The following is a 24,946-nucleotide window of genomic DNA, read 5'->3' as shown; positions in this document are numbered from 1 at the left end:
TAGTTGGGGGAGTTAACCCCTCGGCTATGGCATGGGACCTTAGTTTAGGGAGATTAGCTCCTCGGCCAAACCCTTAGAACCATCCGTGCTGCTGACGCTATGAAGCGCAGCCCCTAGTGAAGAAACGTAGCCCCTAGTGGAATTTTACGTTAAAACACTACATCCGGCTGCTAGAAATAATGTGTGGGATTGTATCAACCCACCACCTGTGCCAAGACACAAGCCTTTCCCATAGACGGCGCCAATTGTAAGGACTCGATTTGTAACGACCCAAAATGATAATTGGTTCGCACGTAAATAGGCCTAAACAATATAATTTGTAGAGCGTGGGCTTGAAAGGCTAGGTCTGGGTCACCGGACGGTAGTTCGGGTTGGCTCCGGTCAGTGAATCTCGTCCGAGGAGTTTGGGGAGCTCTATGCTCTTCTTATTCTCCTTATTTCTAGGACACCATGGCTGGGAGGACGGATTGTCCCCCGCCCCTCTCACACTGCCTCTCTTATCCTTTTATACAGGTATTTATCCTCTCACCAACGTCCATGTATAAGCTCAATTTCCTAGGACTTAAGACTTGTCCTGTCAACCCATATCTAGAGTGGTTGGAGGTGGTTGTAAAAGCTGAAAAGCATGGCTCTGTCAGGTGCAGAGTATTGAATGGCAATAATGGCAGCTTTCCCTTTGTCCTTGGTCGTTATACTATCCAGCGTCTCTTTCTCTATTGACATAGATATTTTAGATTTTTTCCCAAACTGTTCCTATACCGTTTTTACCATTTCTTCCAGGGGAACCTCGGATATGCCGAGGACAGAATCATCCTCAGCTGTGTTTCAAGACTATTTGGATTTTATTACACATCCTCGGCTATACCCTTCCTCGGCTCGGGCCTTGGGCCCTAATGTAAAAATGGGCCAGGGCCACAAATTATTGGGCCCCACAGTAGTATTTTTAATTATTACAGATGTACATATTTACTAATTGAGGGTTTGAAATATGACATTTTCCCTAATGTTTAGTTGCTTTGACAAAAATCAAAACGTAAAAGAAAATTTAAAAACATATGCAATAAAAATTTAAAAAAATTAATTTTGCTTAAATTAGTGAAGTAATAAAATTTTTATGAATTTTTTTTTATAAGTATAATAGAATCAATCTATAGTTTCTGCTCTATGATGATTGTTTTTTATTAGTAAGCTAATAGACCAAATTGTTTTGGTATAGGCAGAGTTGAAACCTAAATTTCTATTCAACAACAAACGAATTTACCAGTTAAGCTAACTAGAGTCCATATATAAATATTTATGAATTCAATAAATAAATATGTTCCTATTTTTAATTATATTAATCTTAACAATTTATATCCTAAGTTCTTCTAAGGACATGTAATATATGTGTATATGTTTGTGTAACCAATAACATAGTAATTTAAATTTGTGCTATGCAATTAAAAATAGTTTTTTTCTCCAAAAAAAAAAAAAAGAGTAAATATATTTATTTTCATGTATTAGTTATTTATAGATGGTAGACTGATAATTTATGTGAAATGAAATTTTATGATTATTTTTCTAAGATTTATATAAGAGAGCTTTGAACATTAGGTACAAAATTTATTGTTATTTCTAAAATTTACATAATACAATTGATTTGAAATATGAAATATGAAATTCATTCTCAAATTGAGTTGTTTTGACAAAAATTGAAACATGCACGGTCTACCAAGAGATAACAACAAATTTATCTACACACAATCAAGAATATAAAATATAATTTTATACTTAAATCGGTGGAAAAAAACTAAATATTTGTCAATTCACTCAAACAATAGGTTCGTATTCTTAATTAATTCTAACACTTTGCACTTTCTTTCAAACTATTACATGTAATAAAATTGAAGTTGATCCCTAAATATCATAACACATAATAAATATTATACATAGGCTACAAGATAATTTCTCTAAACAATGTTTCTAAATTCATTGCTCATTGCATGGGACATTGGTTAGTTTACATAAAATCACAAATCTCAATCTTCATTCTTTGTTCTGAAAAAAAATAAAATAAAGTAAAAATTGAAACACTTTTTGAAAAGAAAAAAGAATTTTCTTTATTTATCCTTCCACCTCATCATTTTTTTTTTTTGTTTTGTTTATGTCAATGTATTAATTGCTTGCTATGTATTAATGAGGTTTATGCATTTATTTCAATGTATTAATTAGCTATAAATGGTGCAATAATTAGTATTTATATAAAATAAATCGATATGGTTATGTTTATAGAATTTGTATAAAAGAAATTATTTAGTATACTTATTTTTGAGTAATGCACATACAAAATTTTACAAAAAATTTGTGGATTTCAGTTAACTCAACTGGTAAAATCTCTGATGGTTATATAAGAGATCTGAGGTTCAATCCCTACCTATACCAAAAATTGATTGATGTCTTAATTTGATGATAAAAAACTATCATCAAGAGTGGACGTCATAAGTTAAAACTCTCTCAAAAAAAAAAAAAAACTTCAACAAATTTTTTTATAAACTGCTGACATGATAAGTGATTATTGGTAAATGAAAAAAGTGAAGTTAATTGTGGGCCTAAATGAAAACCAATGAAAAGTTGGTCATATCAACAATTTGTAAACATGTTGTATAAAATAGTTTGTGACTATAGCATTACTCATTATTTTTTCTTTTTGAAATTTTGATAGTCACAACAATGGATGTGGGAGAATTTGAACCTTAGCCATTCAAATGAGAAACACTAAAAGGTATTAGTTGAATTACAAGTCAAGTTGGCTATTTAGAACACTTATTATTCAAAAAAAAAAAAATTTGGAATATGAAATTATTTCTAAAAATTGAAACGAAATCTATCAAAAGGTAAAAGCAAAATTTAAAAACACATTCACTAAAAAGTCTAAAAAATTATTATGCTTAAATTAGTCAAAATAATAAAATATTTATAAATTCAATAAAATAGTTTATTCAAAATTTCAATCATGTTAATCTTAACGATTTACAATTTTCTAACTCCTTTTAATGACTTGTAACAATTGGTTTGATCATGAACCGGTCCAGCTAAGTAAAAAAAAAAAAGGAAAAATCATAAAAAAAAAAATTGAGAATAATTGTTTTAAAAAAAAAAAAATACAATTATTCTCAATCGGCAAAACTAGGAAGTACATGAGCGGTGAAAATGGTTCCTGTTACCATAGAAAGCGAAGTCTTCATCTAGACAGCGTTGATTTACAACTATAGCGGCAACAGAAATGCTTGTGACAAATGTCGACATGAACCGGTCAATGTCGACATGGAATTACAACTATAGCAGACTCATATCATCTCTTCTCTCCACTCAAAAAGCAAGCTTCTTCCTAAACTCTTTCCATAGCCACCTACTCTCCTGCAACATTCCATTCATTAAACCAACAAAAATAAAATCCTTCTTATTTATGGGTATGGGAGGAGTTAAAATTGATGAGGCTTTTACTTTACAAATTTTTGTAGATTTGTAAAATGTACAGTGGGTGGCTAAGTTTATTGTATCCTAAGGACAATGAGCTAATAATCTCTTTGCACCGGTAATACTACTAAGAGAGTGTGAATCGTCTCAAGAGATTGCCCCTCAATCTGTCACCCAGTAGCTTATTGTATAGTACTATTTTTGTGTATAACTTCTCATATTCTCCAACATTAACTATGTCATAAAAAATTATATAGAAAAAATATATTATTATTATTATTATTATTATTTAATACTAATTTTATTGTTTATATATATTTTTTCTACTTATTAATATTATTAATATTGTCTAATTCTTTTAGTAAGTATGATGAGTTATTATATATTTATTTAATAATTAAAATAATTATAATGTCATCGATTTGATCCTCAATTAGATCTTGTTATAATTAATATGCTATATATTTCACTAACTGTGGTGCTAAAGCAACAGAGTTCACATATGCTTTGAAAACGGGGTTCAGTTAGACCAGAAAGCATATAAAAGGGAGATTCTGTTTCTTTCAAAATATTGTCATAATAGTGTAATACAATTACACCAAATTAAAAAGATATGCCTGCCATTTGACAGAAAACTAGGAACTCCCAAGTACACATGTTCTACCTTTTGGTGCATCAAAAATGAAGTTTGAAAATTTCTTAACATGTTATTGGTCACCCTAAAAACACTCATATGCTCTCTAATTAGCAATTCTCTCTCTCTCTCTCTCTCTCTCTCTCTTATGCTAGATTGCTTGTCTCCACTTATCTCATTTGTCTTTGGTTTCTTCCACAACAAATCTCAGGTTTTTGGTCTATTAACAATTAGAATTGCAACTATCAAAGTCAGTACTGCCATTGAAGCCTGCAACCATATTGAACAATGCAAGTCGAGGATCAAAGAGACAAAGACACAAAGTTTGTCATCCTAATCCACTATCAAAGATAACTTTCTGGGTTCCAAATTTGTCGTGATCAATGAAAAAAAGGAGGTAACAAGATTCTCTCTCTCTCTCTCTAAAAATTGTATTTAATAAATTTCTTCTGTTCTGTATTAATGAACATTATTAGCATTATTAGCATTTCCATATAATAATATTTGAACCTACAATGCATGATGATTGTGATTTGCTATTAAATTGGTTTAAATGGGTTGAATAAAGTATTAAAGTAAATAAATATATATATTTATAAAAATCATAAATATTTTTTTAATCTAAATCATAAATCTTTTTAACATATGGATTTTAATTGATTAGGGGTGTAAAGTGTTATTATAAATTCATAACAAATATGTTTTGGTAGGACTTCTTGTTAAAATTCACGCAAAACAATGTATACTAGAAATTATTCTTCCGATCCTTTAATTTTAATTCTTCAAAATGATATACAACTTTAATCAATTTTTAGATATAAAATTATTATTGGAACCTAAATCCTTGATAATTTAAAAAAAAAAAAAAATCCTTGATAATTCAACATGGCTTCATTGAACCTGGTAGAAATATGCGTAAATAGATAATAGAATGGAATCAATTCAAATTGAAGTTTCTTCCTTGATGTTATGTGTTCTTGTTTTCTATTTACACAAATTGGTTCCATATTTTCTTTGTATTCCTTGTTTTGCTTCATTCCCATATTTGCTTTCGTGGTAGTTGACGGCCAATTTGATTTCTCGATAAAATTAGCATTACTAACTTTGCCAACCAAGAGAAAAGAATCTTTCCCAATATATTCACCCATCTATTTTTGTATAAATCTTCGTACTAATGGAAAATTTAGTGACAGACAAAACAAAACCTCAAGAAACCTAATGTAATATGAGTGCAATCAAATTGAGCCGCGCCAATACCTTATTGAAAGTAATTGAATTTTTTTTTTTTTTTTTTTTTTTTTTTTTTTTTTTTTTTGAGAATCTAAGTAAACTATATGTGATTGTACTATGTCAACTACATGGATATCATATTCAATTTTCCCCCTTAAGTCTGTGGAGTATTAACTTATAGCTATCAAGTCCGTAGAAAGGATTCCGAATTTTTGAATACTAGTACTTCCAGCAAATACCAATTTAAGTAGTCTGAAACAACCTTTCAAGTTTAAAACTTCTTCCAAATTCCAATTTAATTAGTCTGAAATAACCTTTCAAATTTGTCAATATTGTTTCAGTTAAATATCTTAAAGACTTGGAGTCGCCTACCAAAAAATCTCAATTACATTTCCATTTATGCTTTATACATATCTCTATCTATAATATTATTATATATAGAAAATCAATTTATATAATATAAATGAAAAGTTTGTACTTTTTGTTGATTTCTTCTAATTGTTAGAAATCCAATACATTCTTCACTTTGTTTATCTGATTTTATTTTGGTTATTTGGTTAGGTACAATTTGTTATTTTTTTCAAGTTGGGTTTGGGGTATTTTTCCCCAAATGATAAAAGCTTGACCCCCTAGAGATTCGAGTTGGGCCATTTTGTCCAGCCTTAATTGTAGAAAAAATGGATTTTTATTTAATTATTTAATAAATGATTGCAATTTACCTTGGAACTAATATGTCAACTTCTTCATGTCTCTAAATACCTAAATTAAATTAAAATAGAAAATTTAAAATAAGTCTCAAATTCAAAATAAATGAAATTAACAAATATATATATATATATATACACACACAGAGGAACTCGACCCAATCTCATTTTAAATTAAAAAAAATTAAAATTAGAACTTAATAGTCTTAGTTCCATCTTTTCCTTATCACCATCATTACTTGATGGTCCCCTACTCTGTTAGAGCACTTGAATTAGTGCTTGTTAATAGAAAAAAATGATCACATTTTAGCCAATTTAACTCCAAAATTTATACACATCAAGTCATGCAAAGTTGTGTATAAATATATAATTTTTATGATAACTGTGTATATATTAGGTCATGCAAAGTTGTGTAAAAATATATATTTTTATGATAGCCGTATATACATAGAAAACAAAAACTCGACCCAACCTGATTTTTAAAAAAAAAATATTAAAATTAGAAGTCAACAGTCTTAATCCTATGTTTTCCCTATCACCATCGGCACTTGATGGTTCCCAACTCTATTTTACTGAACAACCTTGTATCCTCGAACGTAATTATGACCAACAGAAAGATAAAAACTTATAATAAGATGCTGAAAACTGGTGTACCACAGAGGGTAAATCAATTTTTGGACGTAACATTGCTACAAGTAGAATGAAGTCTAGTTGGCCTACCAAATATATTGTCGACTTATAGTGGCCACTGGCCACAAAACAATCATTATTTAGTGTCTGCTTAAAATTTCTCAACATAATGCAGTGGCTTCACATTAAAATGTCGATTCCATTAACTTCCCACCTAGGCATGCCGAAATTGAGAGTGGGCCATGTAAGATCAAAATCAATAATTGTATGCTTTTTATATCTTTTGTTTGGGATAAGAATAATTGCGTAGATTATTGTAGATCGAGGACATGTGAGTGAATTAAACAAGGATTCAACGTATAAAAGCCATGCAAACGCACTCAATTCTGTGTTGGTGTTCTTTCCTTACGTGTCAACTCAACATTGAGCTATTAATGCTAACCAAAGTTGAAATTGCTAATTAATCACAAGAGATTCATAACAACCCAATAGGGATAAGTGTAAAAAAATTTCCAAAGAAGAGCAATATAATCTAGAAATAGAGAAATGCATACGTGTTGATGACCCATTAGGCATTGTGTTACGTTTTGGTCACTGGCTATCTTTTCTTGTAGCATTCTTTTTGTAGTGGAGGTGTTGGATAGCAGAAGTGTTATCCTTCTCACTAACCATTAAGGTAGGGAAATGAGGCGAAGTTATAGTGGATCTCCCAAACAATGGAAAATGTTGATACCCATTGTGTGAGACTGCCATCTGTCCATTTTGTGGCTAGTTTTGTAATTGACATTGGTGGCCAATTCTGTCATTGGCTAGCACTGGTACAGAGCTACATATATGTGTGTCTCTTCGTTTGTCACTGTGAAGTTTGTGTTTTCTGTGTGTTTGCATGTGTTTGCTGTGTGTGTGTGCGTGTGTGCCGTAGACATTTCCTTTCCATGCATTTGTGTAACGCATACTGATGTGTCAGTCATGCAGTACTCGTGATCTGAACGTAACGCAAAAAATAGAGTATAAAACTGATTCAATTTTGTGTTTCAGTTTGTGTTTGTTAGCTTTTTCTGGTGTAGGATTGCATTAGACAAAAGGTAGTAAAGTTAAAATTATGACTCATGACAGCGCAAACAATACCAGTAAAAATGGCGTGATCGAATAGGGTACGAGTTAGGTGGAGATAAACTCAGTCAAAAAGGAATCTTGCTTGGATTGCATATATAAGTATTTTTTTTTTCCCCAAACAAGTCTGCATTTTGTGTATGATCTACAATTGTATACGTCATATTATATGTTTGGTTGCATTCTTTTTCTCTTTTCCTTTTTTTCTTGATTTGATGAATTGCTTGCTATCATTCTTATGTGTAAAGAAAAATTAATAAGGTTTAGATAGAATTTATCAGCTTAAGCACATGTTGGGCTTTTAATACTTTAATTTTTGGAGTTTCTTTGTGAGGATTTTATATGTTATATTGCTGCCACCTTATCTTAACACAAAAAGTTTAGGCTTGACAATATATAATATATTATAATCATTTTTTTTTTATCACTACTAAATATTAATTTGAACAACTTCATCAACCACACGACTAAAAATAACTCGAACATTCCAACAAGATCCTCCAATATATATAGTAAAAGCTTTTTGACTGTTTATGCTATACTCGTTTTCATGTGGTATTACATGAAAAAAAATATCAATCTGAACTTCTTCATCGTCACGAAAAATGACTCGCGCGAATATATTCTAATACAAGATCTTCCTAGTAAAAGCTTTTTGATTGTTTATGTTATATTCGTTTTCATGTGATATTAATTACATGACTTCATCTAGACAAAAAAGTGTAATTTATATCATCATTCACAATATCTTATCGAATCCTATACTTGTAACTTCGAAAATCTTCGTTCGAAATATTTGTACAGGTGTGTACATTGACGTGTCATTGATGCCAGGTGGCTATCCATGAATCAAACTCACATACTTGAGGCTGTGTGTTTGGTTTTGCATCGTATTTCGACATTTTTTCTCCTATTATTTTTTTTTTTCTGGATAACGTCGCCGTGACACCATGTCCAAGCTGATCTTAGTGGAAACTTATTATTAGCTTTTGTTGATATAAAAATACAACCAATGTTTGAAAAGCTTTAGCGTTAGTGTATTGTCTAGTGTCCCATATAAGGGGTAATTAACAAGATATGAGCCAATAATGAGTGGTGCAACTGTTTTTGGATGGTGAAAGCAACTTACGTTTTAAACCAAAAAAAAAAAGAAAAAGAAAAAGAAAGCAACTTACGTTGATTATAAAAAAGACAAAATAGCCACTTGTTCTTGCTTCAATTTTCACCTCCCTCTTATTTATTGGCTCTTTGATTCCAGATAGTTGATTCCTTCTCTTCACTCATGGCTGGAGGTCAGAGAACAAAGGGACTAAGCAAGTCATGCATTCTTCTAATAGGTAATAATTAAGTATATATACCATCATCTTAATTTCTCTCTCTTTTTTTTCAACCATAAAACATGATTTTTCTCAACCTTGAACACCCTTATTTGGGTCTAGTAAGTTCTCTAAAACCCAGATGGGGGATTTTTATACCTTGGTATATACTAGTGCTCCATTCTATAGCTGTAGCTTTGGATGAGCATTTGTAATGAACTTAATTTGTTTCCTCATAATGTCTTAGTTAATGTGTATGTGTGTAATAGAGTTCTCATTTGATCAGTTTATGGCTGAATTAACAGTGCTAGCTGGTATGGAGAGGTTTGCATTCAAAGGGGTGGCATCAAATTTAGTGACTTATCTCACAGATGTTGTGAAGATGAGCAACTCTTCTGCAGCCAAAGCGGTTAACAGTTGGTGTGGGTTTACTTCTATGTTGCCACTGCTAGTGGCACCTCTTGCTGACTCTTATTGGGATAGATATTCCACCATATTGAACTCTTCTTTCCTCTATGCTGCTGTGAGTCATTCCTCTCCTTCTTAGTTCTCTCTTATTTTATTAATTTATTTAATTTGATTCTGAGTGCATAGTACAGTTCTTTGATTTGTTGTTATTGTTAATTGTTATTAATGTTAGTGTTATTATCACAATACTTGGCCGTGATTCCCACGAGTGAATGGAGATTGCAACTTACTAATATTGCATAGCTTGTTTCTAGAAGTTTACTTATCAAGGTGTGGCTAATTATTTAAGGCTTTAAAAGATGGCTAATTATTTAAGGCTTTAAAAGATGATTAGATAGTCCATTGTGATTATGGAGACTTAGTCATCATTCATCACTATTCACCACCCAATTGAATTATAAAATTAATATCCTTAAAATTTAGAAGACTAGCTGGTAAACTTTTGGGGAGGGGTGTTCACCAAATCGCATAAACCGCACAAACCGCACCAAAACCGCCCGCAAAATAGCATAACAGCACCGCACCGCAAGTAATAGTGCATCGCACCATACCACACCGCATGGTGCAGTGTGGTTTGCGGTTTTATAATAAGAAAACTGCACAAACAGCACCGCACCCTTTTTATATATTAATATATTTAATTATTTTTAATATTAAATATATTATTAATAGTTTAATAACCCTAGTTTTCAAAAAAAAAAAAGTTTGATAACCCTAGCAAGTGTTGATTAAGAAGCCAGCCCAAAATAAAGAAAAACTAGCTCAATAGTTTAAAACTTGGACCAAAATAAAGGGAAAAATTAGTTTTGGGCTAGATAGAAAAAGCCCAAAATTTGAAATATATACCAATTTCAAATTATTCAAATCGTATCTTATACACTGTACCGCATATGTGACTGCAAAAATAAGGTGTAGTGCGGTTATGGTTTTAGCTAAATTTTAAATCACACCGCGCCGCACATGTGACCGCAAAAATACGGTGCGGTGCAATTATGGTTTTAGCTAACCCGCACCGCAAAGTGCGGTGCTAAAAATGACCTAAAACCGCACCGCAAACACCCCTACTTTGGGGTCCATTAGAATTTATTAATTTTTGTGATGATTAAGGAATAAGAAGAGCCATTTATTTGCCTAAGACTTTGTCACCAATTGAATATCACTATGTGTGGGTTTGGATCCGCGTTTCCAAACCCACGTTTGCCTTTTTTTTTTTTAAGACCAGCGCACCAAGGCATATGAAGAATAAAAAAAATAGTGAACAGTACTTTTTCACACATTTAAAAATTATTTTGCTACAGTGTTTTTAATTTTCAGCAAAATAAGTTGTATCCAAACGAACCCTATATCAACAAGTGCAAGCCAAGCTACTTCCAAGATTAGTGCCCACTATCTGATAGCCCTTGAGTGAAATGAATGTTTAATCTTGCTAAGATTAAATAAGTTAATTTCAATAGTTCTTGTTCTCTTGAGTGATTGCTGATTACCATTAGGGGTGTTTACCAAACCGCATAAACTGCACCAAAACCACCTGCAAAATGGCATAACCATACCGCACCGCACCGCAAGTAATAGTGCACCGCACCGCATCGCATTGCATGATACAATGCAGTTTGCGGATAAGAAAACTACACAAACCGCACCATACCGCACCCCATCCTCTCTATATATTAATATATTTATTTATTTTTAATATTAAATATATTATTAATAGTTTAATAACTCTAGTTTTCAAAAAAAAAAAAAGTTTGATAATCCTATCAAGTGTTGACTAGGAAAGCTAGTCCAAAATAAAGCAAAACTAGCTCAATAATTTAAAACTTGACCAAAAATAGAAGGAAAAAAATTAGTTTTGGGCGGGGTAGGAAAAGCCCAAAATTTGAAAAATATATTGATTTTATACCGTTCAAACCGTATCTCATACATAACACGGCATATATGACCGCAAAAATGAAGTGCGGTGCGGTTATGGTTTTCGCTAAACTCTAAACCGCACCACACCGCACCGTACTGCACATGTGACCGCAAAAATAAAGTACGGTGCAGCTATGGTTTTAACTAAACCGCACCACAAAATACAATGTTAAAAATAACCCAAAATCGCACAGCATCTTGAACATCCCTAATTACCATAATAATGGTTTGATTAGACCATTTTATTGCTATTTTTATTTTTAATGGTCAAAAGTCTTTACTGCTTTTCAAGAATTGCTTTTAACTCCTTTAAGAGTTCATTACCCAATGACCTTGTGTGTGCGTGTGTGTGTCATGAGGGCCAGACAACTACAGAGCCAGAACTTTAAAGTCTGCTACTTTGCTTCCTTTTGAGTATGAGGAAATTATGACCTCATGGCTGGTGATACGTGATAGATTGGATTTTGAATCAAGAAAATTTGTTACAATTGTGGGTGACATTCGGGCCTAGCGCACAAAACTTCCACTTTGGTAGGAAATTAACTTATATTTAACTGGGACCCTATGGAAAAGATGTCTTCTCTTTAGTGAAATTTCACCACCAAGCATTGTGTTTTTGTCACTAATGAATACCATGGATTGTAGTTTTGTCAAGGAGATTTATTGGTAATGGTAGCAGAATAAAAAGGTTGCAGTACTGTGAGCAGAAAATTAATCAATTAAAGGACTAATCTTTACAAAAAGCTTACACCACTTTTATTACCTTGTTTTGTTACTTAATAATGAAGAATCACTTGTGATTCTCAAAACAAGAGAAAAGAGTTCATTAAGGATAGACCAGCCTCAAATACTGATAATAACTTACAAACTCAATTGGAAATAATGGTATCAATTTCCTCTGTATAAATTGAAAAAAATCAACAACACAATATTTACCAAGAATAGGAAAGTCACTTCTTTGCTATTTGTAAGTGAAATGATTTTATTCCTGGGACTAAGTCCCACGAGGGAGCAGGTGCTGCTAGGCCTTAAGGTCACTAGCAATAGAGAAGTCACATTTTTATTTTTATTTTTGAAAATAAGGAGTAGCAGCAAAAGCCGCCGCGGCAGTACACAGGCAAGAGAAAGAGAGCATTAAGTATTGTGGATAATATAGTCTCTCTCTCTCTCTCTCTCTGTGTATATATATTACAATTAAATAATGTATATATTGCCTGTCTATGAATGCTTTTGCAATATAATCAAGATGATATTATTTAGTTTGTTCTTACAATGTTTTTCATTTTTAGGGGCTTGTGGCATTGACATCATCAACAGCATTGGCATGGGCATGGTCTTCTTCTACAAACAAAACAATGTCTTCTTCATTTCTTTTTTTGTCACTATACTTGGTTTCAATAGGCCAAGGTGCATATAACCCATCATTGCAAGCCTTTGGAGCAGATCAACTCGATGATGATGAGGAATTGCCCTGTAGCAAAAACGAGAATAAGTCTCATAAAAAGAGTTCATTCTTCCAATGGTGGTATTTTGGTGTTTGTAGTGGAAGCCTGTTGGGTGTCACAGTTATGTCCTACATCCAAGATACCTTTGGTTGGGTACTGGGATTTGCCATTCCCATGACAGCAATGGTAACATCGGTTGCATTTTTCTGTTGTGGAAGACGGATGTTTATTTATAAACAAAATGATGCTATCTGTAATAACCCCTTTGAGAGCATAGTTCAAGCTTTCAAAGCAGCCAAATCAAAATTTATGCACTGTGAAGTCAAGTTATCAAATTACAAAGCTGATAAGGTTGAGCTAGAGTAAGTTTTTTTGTATCAATTTCAAGGTATCTTCATTTTATAATGACAATTCTTACTTGTTTGTGCTTCAAGACAGAACTTTTCAATGAAAAATCTTGCTTGTTTGTAGGCTTCAAGAGAAACCTCTTTGTCGCGAAGAGTTTGACAGCATAAACGACTTGGAAGCGAACCCAAGAAATGGTGTACACATGTTTGACAACGTGAAAGTAGTGCTGCGGCTTTTGCCCATTTGGACAATGCTTCTAATGTTTGCAGTAATTTTTCAACAACCAGCGACATTCTTTACTAAACAAGGTATGACAATGAAGAGGAACATTGGAAGCTTCAAGATTCCACCGGCTACACTACAGAGTGCTATTACATTGTCTATAATTCTTCTAATGCCTTTATATGACAAGATTTTGATTCCGATTACACAACTGATAACTCGTGATGAAAAAGGTATTAGTGTTATAAAAAGAATGGGGATAGGAATGTTTCTCTCTATCATAGCCATGATCATTGCAGCAATTGTTGAAACAAAGAGGCTGGAGATTAGCAGAAATATGGGAAAACTTGAATCACAATCAGAAACGGTACCCCTAAGCATCTTCTGGTTGCTGCCTCAATACGTTCTCTTGGGCATTTCAGACATTTTCACTGTTGTTGGGATGCAAGAGTTCTTTTACAATGAAGTTCCAGTTAGAATGAGAACCATGGGATTTGCTCTATACACTAGTGTTTTTGGTGTGGGAAGCTACTTGAGTGCCTTATCAATTTCCCTTGTCGAAATCTTTACCAGCTCAAAAGGAGGGCATGGCTGGTTCTCTGACAACATGAATGAAGCTTGCCTAGACAAATTCTACTGGCTTCTAGCCTTGTTAAGTACAATGAGCTTTCTATTTTACATGATTTTGTGTAAGTGTTACATAAGTAGGGCTGAATTGGAGAATGAAAACTGAAAATGACCTTTTAATTAGTTTTGACTTCTATACAGTTTCCGCAATTTGATTTAAACCCTGTCGATAACTTGGCTCAATGTGGCAACAATTTTCTTTAAAAAACCTGAAGGAAAACAAGTAAGCAAGTAATTTTTTATGCCAGCAGAATCTTAAAGAGTGGAAACAAAAGACTCACCGGTCTTAATTCCTGTTCATTTGTATATACTTGAGAAATGTTTGGCCACAGAATGGTTTCAAATTCAGGAAGTTGTTGGGGATATTGTGGACATTGGATGATATTCAACAAAATTTTATTGTTTGTTAGCCAAGCAGAAAACAGATTTGAAAAATAAAGTTGAAGTCATGTAGTTTGTAATCTTGGTCACATCCATTGTGTTGTTGTCATATCAAATATTTGGCACTTTTCCCCTCTATTCAGAGCTACAAGACACAGTGGAGATTTGATGACAAAATCTACAAGAATGACCGGTTACATGGACCCCAACAACAAATATTAGGTAGTCCAGCCTATTATCACATTTCTATGAGATGTCCATGCACACTGGTTGTGCAAATGGAATATCCGTGCATTGTTGTAGTCTTTTCCAATTTTCAGTTTTTTACTAGTTGAGACTCATTTCATGTTCAAAATATTTGGTCATTCATAAGGCGGCTGTAAAAATGGAAGAGAAACTTCTACACTTATTTTACATATGCTGTTTTACACAACATTCACAATTGATGCTGATATACATATTTTAAAATAGGAAAAGGTATTGTCTGCTTTTAAAAATAAAAACATATAAATGGATTTGTGAAATTGGAAGTAAAAAAGTGGATGTGAGAGAATAAAAGCCTCATATCTCCTTCAAAAATTGTTAACATGTAATTTCATGCAATTGTCCAATAACAAGTCATTTATATACCATTTAAAAGTTGAAATTTCGTATTTATTGTCGTTACGCATCTGTTGGGACATATCAAAGGTGGTATTTCGGTTCATTTGGTCCCACTAGGTCCCTTTGATCCTTTTTTTTTTTTTTTTCACTTTGGTTCTATTTGGTCCACTTTTGTCCAATTAGGTGCATTATGTCTATTTTGGTCCTTTTGGTCTAATCCGGTCCACTTTAGTCCATTTTTTTACTAATTAAGCCTTAAATTGATTCTTCTGGTAGGCTGTCTTTGTAGTTTTGGGCTCAAAATTTCATATTTTTTTTCTTAATTTTTTGGTTGAAAAACATGAAATTTAATTCTATTTGGAACAAACTCTTTAGTCTTGGGCTAAAAAATACAAGTAAAATAGGAATTAGAAATTACAGTTTTGTGCCTTAAAAAAACTATAAAAATGGTAAATATTTAAAAGCTTTCCTTAACATTCATATTTCAATAATATAGGCATTATACTTATTGTAAGGACCATATTTGAGTCCTTGGCCCAAGATGGATGGACTTAGGCCCAAAAAGCCCAAAACAATGAATTTGTAGAGAGTGGGTTAGAAAATTGGACTAAAATGAGTTGGACAGTAAAATAAAATGACAAGAACAGGGAAATAGATTGAATTTTCTAGAGAAAATCATCCTCAACACAATCCGAGGAGATCAGTTCTTATATATTTCGCATAAGTTTGATTACAGATTTGGTTCTTGATTGGTACAGTGTTTCTCTTAATTTTTCTGATCCCCCTATTCTAATTGTTCTCCTTTCTTTTATACTCTTTTCCCTTTTCATCTCTGCCCTCCACATGTAGGCTAGATTGGTTGATCTTGATACTTATCCCATCAGCCCCTTCCCAAAATCTTTAGGTAGTAGCTATAAGGTTGAAGGCTATTGTTCAGGTATCACCTCCACATTAATGCGGCCAAAGAGTTAGCTGCAGAGCAATTAATGCAGTGGTAACAACTTTTTCCTTATATATTTTAGGACTCCCCTTTGTCCTTTGTTTCTACAATGCTTATCCGCACTAGCAGAATTTCACGAAACGTCTCCTCGGACGGCAGACCACCTCCATAGACCTTGGCTTGGATTAGTTGAGGAGGCATTCATCCTTGGACTATCCCCCCAGGGCCATTATGATCAAAACTACCTTTTTCATCTACTAACATGGACTCCCTTGACAATGTTTACTCATCCTCGGAAGACCTCTAGTTCTCAGCTTGGGCCTTAGGCCCAATATATACATAGATAATGAACTCCTGGGCCCAATATCCCTACGATAGCCCCTCAAGATTCTTCTTTTTGACTCCTCAGGAAGAAAGGAGGATTTCGATATCACTGTAGTTGCCCTAAGCCCGTCGCATCCCACCTCTACTTGTGAAGACGCCTTTTTAACTACCCAAGACATGCTCCTGGTGCTTTGGCATTCGAGATGCGTCTTCATTAAATTTTTGTAGCTCCCTATCCCCCACGTTCTACGGCACGATGTATATCCAACGACTGAGGATTCTACTAGGGCTTGGGGAGGAATTTTCCATCTCTGTAGCTTTCTCTTTGATATAAATACCACTCAAATCAATTTCTTATCTCACTTTAGTATTCACTTAGCTCTAGCACACATACATTGAACCTGTCAACTTTCTTAATTTACTCGTGCCTCTACAAATACCAAAAGTCTGTCCGAGGACACCCTCCTTATTTCTATAAGTCTTCACAAATCTTTACACTCTATTTTTCCATATATTTTTTTATTCTTCGTACATTTCCTCTCCTTGGCTCTATTTTCTCCCCTTAATCTTTTTAGTTCTCTCCAAACCCTTCTAGAAATGGGTAGATTTAAGAGTTTGGTAGACTTCGAGGAGGGGATAGAGAACTTTAGGGCTCAGTATAGGATCCCTCCAAGAGTAAGCATGAGGTACTGTAAAGAGGGACAATGGCACGAAAACAAGCAAGAGGGAGAGGTAGTAATCCTGATGATTGCCTTCATAGAGGGCGGGATGAGAATCCCCATGGGAACCGTAACCAGGGATTATCTTAGGGCCCATAGGTTTGCTCCTACACAGTGTGCCCCAAATATGTTTAGGATTTTAGATTCTGTAGATGCCCTTAATGATAGGATGAGGTTAGGAATTACCCACCATGATATTAATTGGGTCTACAATCTCCACCACTTAAAGGGGCAGGGGTATTACTTGAAATCTAGGTACCCAGAAGTTAGGCTCATTTAGTGCCTACCCTAAAAAAGGACTTCCTGATCGTGTCTGGGAACTGGCACAATGGCCTCACCTGCCCGACGAGAGAGGGGCAGCCAAGTGGGGTCTTAGATTTTAGGACGGTTATTTTAAAGTTACACCTTCTGTGCTCCTCTTTTTTTGTTGTATTTGTACTTGAAATCTTCTTTAATTTGTGCCTCTCTTTACTGATGATAACTTTCCTTTGTCTTTCCCAATGGTTTTGTAGACAAAAATGCTGACATTCCCAACTTCAACCTTGTGAATTAGGCAAGCTTGGATAAGATCTTGAAGGCTGAAGTGTTCGTCCACACAAATGAACAACTAAGGGTTGCTCACCTGATCTTGGATTATATTCCAATTTCCAACGCCTTCCAAGTGCTGAAGTGCGTAATCAAGGCAAGGGACCCGCGTTTACAAAGGATCAATGTAGCCGCTCCAGGGTTTCTCATTACCGGTCTAGTACCACAAGGCACACTTGCCACTGGTCCGATACAAGAGGGCATCCTAAGGTCACCCAACCACCATAACATACAGTCGAGGAGGGAACTTCTTTTCATCCAGCCTTCATAAAGGAAGAAGAAGAAGAGGAAAAAGTAGTGGAAGTATTTGATTTTGAAGACGAATTTGACGTCTTCAACGAAAAATTGTCCCTAGAAACCTTTCCTGGTGATCTCAGCTCTCCTTCCTCAACACAACCTAATCCTCTCCAAGAACCTGCCGATACATCTGTTGATATAGGCATCTAGCGCAGGCAGAGGTCAACCCTTCAAGAGTTGGAGTCCCAGCCGAGAAGAGATGCTCTTGGGAAAGCTCCTCAGACCAGGCTCCCACTCTTTCACCCGCTCAACCCTTCCGAGCTGATCTAGCCGACCACAAAAGGAAAAGGGAGGAGAAAGGGAAAGAGGTGGTAGAGGTTGGGAAGAGCCAACTTCCCCAGGAGATAGAGCCTCAAAGGGGGGCTAAGCAGCCCAAGGTGACCGGACGAGGTCAGCCACTGAGAGAGAAAAAAGGGTTGACCATGGAGCTGCAGCCCTTGTTTGGGCCCCACGCATGGAGCTAGATGGAGCTCCCCTTCTTAATGATGCCTTCATTCGAGATTTGCAACTAGGCACAGCTGGGTAGTGGCAGATGCGGTGGAACAATCCCTACTATTGCCCAAGGATATGGCTGACCTCAGATCTATGAAGCAGTATGAAGTCTTCCTCGGACTGAAGAGGGACTTGGCCATGGTAAGTAAGTTTTTAAGTTAAGTTTTTTTTATTTTTTTTATTTAACTGTACTCCTCTTCCTTTCCAGGCCATCCAAGCTACTTTTAGGGCCGAGGAGATGGTGAACTATTCCCATCGAAAAATGAAAGAGGAAGAAGGGAGGAGGATAACAACCATGGATGCCTTCCACATGGCTGAAAAAAACAACCAGGAGCTGAAGAGCAAGCTGCTAGAGGAGGAGAAAGAAAGAAAAAGTGCCGCCGCTGCTTTGGATAACGTGGAAAGGCAAGCTGAGGGCCAGAGGATACTTCTCCGAAATGCCTAGGACCAACTGGCAGCCCCTAAAGAGCAAATCATTTCCCTGAAGAAAAAACTAGAGGAGGTCGAAAAGACCAAGGCTCAAGCTGAAAAGGCCGCCCGCATTTTTTAAACCAAAGGGCATCACCTTGTAATGGCAATTCCCGATAGGAGTAACAAAGGTTGTCCTCTCTTGATCATCTAGAGCCAAAGATATCTGATGGTAGCCTTGAAAAGCGTCCAAAAAGCTCATCCGAGGATGGCCTACTGTTGTGCCTACCAGCTGATCAATCCGAGGTATGGGGAAGGGGTCCTTTGGGCAGGCTTTATTCAAGTCCGTAAAATCTACACATACACGCCACTTCCCAGTTTTCTTTTTTACCACCACTGTATTAGCCAGCCATTCAAGGTAGAACACCTCTTTAATAGCCCTAGCCTGCTTAAACTTCATCACCTCGTCCCTGACAGCATCAGAATGATCCTTAGATGAGTGCCGAGGTGGTTGTTTCCTAGGGGTGACAGATGGATTGACGTTTAAATGATGGCAGATGAAGCTCGGATCCACCCCAGGAGCTTCGTAGGCATTCCAAGCAAACACATCAACGTTTGTCTTGAGAAATTCCACCAGCTCTACCTTCTCCTGAGGCGGTAGCTGAGCCCCAACTTGGAAAAACTTCTCTGGATCATTACCTATGGCAAATTTCTCTAAATCCTCACACTTCGCCTCATTGGCTTGCCCGTCTACAGGTAATGCCGAAGACTTTGACTACTATAAGCCCATTTCAGCAGAGGCCGAGGACTCAGCTGCAGGCCGATGCATGATTGCAACCACAAGGAATTGTTTAGCCATGGACTGGCTCCTTACCAGCTCCTCAACCCAGTCCCCTGATGGATATTTTACTTTCAAATGCAGAGTTGAAGAAATGGCCCCTAGGGCATAAAGCCAGAGCCTTGCCATAATGGCCGTATAAGGAGAGTATGCATCCACTACAATGAAATCCACTTCAACCACTTTTGAACCTGCCTGCACGGGTAACCTAATTTGGCCCTTCGGGATGACAACCTTCCCATCGAAGCTCACCAAAGGTGAATCATAGGATGTCAGATCTTCAGATTTAAAGTTCAGCCCACTATACAAGTTAGGGTACATAATCTCTATACCACTGCCCTGGTCTACCATCACCCTCTTCACATCATACCCCCTATTCTGAGGTTGACCACCAAAGCATCATCGTGTGGTTGGATGGTTCCCACCTTATCCTCGTCTGAAAAACTCAGCGCCGATCGGATCTCCATTCTAGCCTTCTTTGGCTCCGAATTAGAGTCATCAGCTACTATTCGAGTTATGGACATTATCCTGGATGGTTGGGAACTAGTTCTCCCAGGTGCAGCAAAAATGACATTGTTTGTACCTAACGAGGGCCTTGAGGAAGCGTTCCCTTACGCCCCTGACCTTGACTGGTCTCCTTGCCCGTTGGGTTGGTACAAAAACTGTTGTAGTCTTCCCTCTCTGACCAGCTGATCCAGATGATTTCATAGAGTTCTATAATCCTTAGTGGTATGCCCCCGCTCCTAGTGGTATTAGTAATGAAGGCTCTAATTACACCTCGAGGGGTCCCTACTTATCTTGTTCGGTCATTTGAAGTATGGCTCGTTCTTGATCTTCTCCAAAACTTGGTGCACTGGTTCTCAGAACACGGTGTTAACCCTTTGAGGAGCTGTGGGCCCTGACTACCCAGCAAAATCCCTCTAAGGTCTGTTATTATTGTAGCGGTCCGACTTGAAATCCCTCCTCTTCTGAGAGATAACTTTACCCTTTCCTTTGCCCTGCTGTTGGTCCTCCTCAACCTTCTTATACTTATCAATCTGATCCATAAGCTGGCATACGCTGGTAACAGGCTTCCCGGTCAAAGACTTCCTCAGGCCGTGTTCAGGAGGTAGGCCGACCTTGAAAGTCCCGATGGCCACGTCGTCAAAATCACCATCTATCTCATTTAATATCTCCCAGTATCTATCCGAATATGTTTTCAAGGTCTCCCCTTCTCTTATGGATAGGGACAACAAGGAATCTAAAGGCCGAGGAACCCTGCTACACGTGATAAAGCGGGATCCAAATGCTTGAGTGAGCTCTTTAAAGGAATCAATGGAACCTGCACCTAAACCATCGAACCACCTCATTGCGACAGGCCTCAAGTTAGATGGGAATACCTTGCACATCAAGGCCTCGTTCTTAGAGTGCACAACCATTCTCAGGTTGAAATGGTTAACATGCTCTACAGGCTCTATTCAACCATTATACATGGTGAACGTGGGTTGAGTGAATCGCCGAGGAAGTCTTCCTCCCTCAATCTTGCGTGTGAAAGGTGATCTAGAAATTTGGTTGAGTGCCTTACTCATAGCATCATTTCCTAGGCCTCTCGAGGAAGAATTTATGTTTCTACGCTTATGATGGTAATCTTTATCATACAAGAAAGACTCACTAGGAGGAGTCCTTGATCTGCGTCTACAACTATCATCCTTTTCACCATCAGAGTAGAAGTTAGAAGTGGATGGAGCTCTCTTTCGCCGTTCATGACGTAAGCTTCTTTTCAAGTGATCAATCTCCAACTATATGGCTTTAGTATTTTTCTCATGAGAGAGGTGGCTACCACCCTTAGAATGACTTCTACTCGTATGGGTAGTGTGCACACTCCCTTCCCAGTCTCTCCTCTGCTCAAGATCACGGAAGTGATCTTGATATTGAGACCCCCTGAATTCTGCTTGATTTGAACTTGAACCTAGTATCGTTGAACGTTAGACTCATTATCACCCCAGTAATTCCCACAGACAGTGCCAATTGTAAGGACTAAATTGGACTAAAATGAGTTGGACAGTAAAATAAAATGACAAGAACAGGGAAATAGATTGAATTTTCTAGAGAAAATCATCCTCAACACAATTCGAGGAGATCAGTTCTTATATATTTCGCACAAGTTTAATTACAGATTTGGTTCCTGATTGCTACAGTGTTTCTCTTGATTTTTCTGATCCCCCTATTTTGATTGCTCTCCCTTCTTTTATACTCTTTTCCCTTTTCATCTCTACCCTCCACATGCGGGCCAGATTGGTTGATCTTGATACTTGTCCCATTAGTCCCTTCCCAAAATCTTTAGATAGTAGCTGTAAGGCTAAAGGTTACTGTTCAGGTATCACCTCCACATTAATACGGCCAGAGAGTTAGCTGCAGAGCATTTAATGCATTGGTAACATCTTTCTCCTTAGATATTTTAGGACTCCCCTCTGTTCTTTGTTTCTGTAATGCTTATCCACGCTAGCAGAATTTCACGGAACATCTCCCCGAATGGCAGACCACCTCCATAGACCTCGGCTTGGGTTAGTCGAAGAGGCATTCATCCTTAGACTACCCCCTAGGGCCATTATGATCACAACTACCTTCTTCATCTACTAACACGGACTCCCTTGACAATATTTATTCATCCTCGAAAGACCTTTAGTCCTTGGCTTGGGCCTTAGACCCAATATATACATAGATAATGAACTCTCGGGCCCAATATCCCTACACTTATATTTGAAAAAAAAAAAAAAAAGTGCTACAATTCTAAAATTATATAATAATTTAAACTTTTTTTAGAAACATTATAATAATTTATAATTTTTTTTTTCTAAGAAACAAATACACACACACAAGGGAGAGAGAAAGGGGTTCTAACACAAAACACACCACAACTCTACTCAAAAACCATGGTAACTTTTAAGGAGGGTGGGGCAAGTTATATTACACATAATACACTCTCTTAATAAAACATGTTACAAGGTAATGGAGGAGTACATTTTTTTTTTTTATAAATATTCTTGGATATTTTCCAATTAGTCAACCAATTATGGTAATTTTTTTTAAAAGAATTCATTTTAATAACATCTTCTCACAATATTATAATTATGTAATTTAAATCTTTTTATTACATTATATATATATATATATATATTGTTAAATTTTAAAAAAAAAAAAAAAAATGAAGAAAAAGAGAGAAGAAGAAGAAGCTTCGTTACCCTATGGAGCCTTCAAAAACTGAAGCGAAAGTAATGGAGGAAGGTGTACGTGGAGTTTGCCTGGGATATTGGTATTTGAGATGCGCACTTTGAGAGCGACTCACTCATCTCTAATATGTCACTAGGATTTGTCATGGACTGCAAGTTTTTAGATCTATGCTTGTTTCCCATTTTAGGCGTGGCAGTAATAAACCCGTGGATATTTTAGCTCAAAATGCTAAAGGCATTAGTAGTTTTTTAACTTGGGTAAGGAGGATTCAATAGTCATTGAGTCGACTTTGACTTAGAATGTATTGAATTTATTTCATCTTAAAGATATCAGTCTTTTCATAGATAGAGAGCCGGGAGAAAATGAGTTTGTCACTGCAGAGATTTACTCTTCTGAGACTGGTGAATGGAGCAGTGCGTTTCAAGTGAATTGGGATAGACCCAGTTACCATTCCACTGCTAAAGCTGTTGCTTGCAATGGGATTGTGTATTGGCTTAGCCCTAGAGGTGGTGGCATTAAAGCCTATAACCTCTATGATGGTCCTACAGATTGTTGTAATGTGATCAATTTGCCGAGTGATAGTGACTTGGATAGTGTAAATGGAGGACTTGATCACAAAGCAAGTATGTGTGATTTGTGTCAAGGAGAGCTACGGTATGTAGAGATAAGTGGGAAAAGGCTTGCTAGGACTTTGAACGTGTGGAGAATGAAGAATTGTGATGCTGGGAAGTGGTGTTTGGAGCATAGTATTAGAGTTATTGATATGGGATGCGATGATGGTTTGTTGAAGAAGTCGATTTCAGGTTCTGGGTATCCATTTGCTTGCCACCCTTTTGATTTGGATATCATATATATTAGTTGTGATGAAGCTGTTGTACCATATAATCTTCGAACTAGAAGGTTGGAGAAGCCAGCTTCTCATGCCATGCTTGATGGTCTGAGACACTCTCTTACGTGCTACCTGCTAGGCTTACCCCAATTCTCAAACAAGAAGTATAGTCACACAATCTGATTTTTCAAAACAAATTGACATATGTTGCGAGTGGTGATAATAAAAATTGTGCAGTAGTGAGGGTATGTGAAAGTGATTTTGTATCAATCTCAACTTGCCACACTTCTGCAAGTTATTAAAATTAGTGTGAATCAAATTGTGTTCTTTTGCATTAATCAATTCCCAAATAGCCTCTTTTCAAGTTCAAGTCTTCTTTGCCTATATGCACTGTGAAATGTTAAATGTTATTGTCTCAATGTTTTATTTCTTGTTTGAACATTATATTTGAATAGCTATGTCTCTAGTCTCTAATTAGTATACGAAAGATAATCTGAAAAATATTTCCGTTTTTAACAAGATCATGAAATATGTATGTTTAGTGACATTGTCATATGTCAGATTATTTGCTTGGAAAATTTTAGTCGATTTTCTTATGGTTGAGGCTTGCTCATGCCTTCTTTGACTATGTCAAAGGCAATGGGATCCTGTTTTAGAATTTCTCATGTTTATATAAAAAAAAAAAACCACTTCTTTCAATTTGTCAAAGTAAAACTGCTCTTCAGTTCAGACTGAATTCATATATGATATTGATTAATTTGTATATTGGTCTTAGAAGGGCCTTTTTTTGTGTGTGTGTGTGTGTGATAGTGGAACAAGTCTTGGAAGAATCTTTAACCACATAAATCCAAGCCACAAAAGTCACTAGTTTTAATTCACAAATATAGAATTGCAAGATCTTTTAAGGAGGATTTTGGTTAAACTCATCAAACGAAACTAGTTATAATCCATGTTGTTTGAAGTGGCAGTCAAGCTGTAGCTTCAAGGTCATTCCCTATTTTCCTTATTGTTACGTTAGTTTAATATATGTAAAACTCTAATATCTAAGTTTTAAGAAATTCAGTCAAAAAAAGTTTTAAGAAATTTAAAATTCTACTCTATAGAAATTCTATCACAAAAATTTCAAGAAATATAAAATAAAATAAAATATTTACATTTATTTGAATTATTTTGTAGAATTACTTATGAAAAAAAATATTTTGCATAATTAAAATAC

General features: G+C 35.7%; 3 protein-coding genes across 9 annotated transcripts; 1 reads left to right on the top strand and 2 right to left on the bottom strand.

Moving 5' to 3' along the window:
• Positions 1-4,046: 4,046 nt before the first annotated feature.
• LOC115976740 (protein NRT1/ PTR FAMILY 5.8-like) lies at positions 4,047-14,265 on the top strand. 7 transcript variants are annotated; one of them, XM_031098203.1, is made up of 6 exons: positions 4,089-4,105; positions 4,302-4,487; positions 9,026-9,104; positions 9,389-9,606; positions 12,752-13,269; positions 13,379-14,265. In XM_031098203.1, exons 3-6 carry the CDS (start codon positions 9,050-9,052, stop codon positions 14,208-14,210), a joined length of 1,623 nt encoding a protein of 540 aa, XP_030954063.1. In that variant the 5' UTR covers positions 4,089-4,105; positions 4,302-4,487; positions 9,026-9,049; the 3' UTR covers positions 14,211-14,265. The 7 variants fall into 7 exon arrangements, with proteins under 7 accessions (XP_030954062.1, XP_030954063.1, XP_030954064.1 ...); XM_031098202.1 differs by having other exon boundaries at positions 4,047-4,487; XM_031098204.1 differs by lacking the exons at positions 4,089-4,105; positions 4,302-4,487 and adding an exon at positions 7,702-7,869.
• A 4,673-nt stretch (positions 14,266-18,938) lies between these two features.
• On the bottom strand, positions 18,939-20,215 carry LOC115971567. Its single transcript, XM_031091565.1, has 3 exons — positions 20,062-20,215; positions 19,728-19,969; positions 18,939-19,628 (listed from the first exon to the last, which is right to left on the bottom strand). Exons 1-3 carry the CDS (start codon positions 20,213-20,215, stop codon positions 18,939-18,941), a joined length of 1,086 nt encoding a protein of 361 aa, XP_030947425.1.
• A 396-nt stretch (positions 20,216-20,611) lies between these two features.
• LOC115971558 lies at positions 20,612-21,109 on the bottom strand. The gene has a single exon (XM_031091553.1). It carries the CDS (start codon positions 21,107-21,109, stop codon positions 20,612-20,614), a length of 498 nt encoding a protein of 165 aa, XP_030947413.1.
• Between the last annotated feature and the right edge of the window lie 3,837 nt (positions 21,110-24,946).

Source organism: Quercus lobata, chromosome 2 (genome assembly GCF_001633185.2).
Source record: "Quercus lobata isolate SW786 chromosome 2, ValleyOak3.0 Primary Assembly, whole genome shotgun sequence".
Taxonomy (NCBI): Eukaryota; Viridiplantae; Streptophyta; class Magnoliopsida; order Fagales; family Fagaceae; genus Quercus; species Quercus lobata.
Note: the sequence above shows the minus strand (reverse complement) of the source record. Positions and strands in the feature narration are given on the sequence as shown.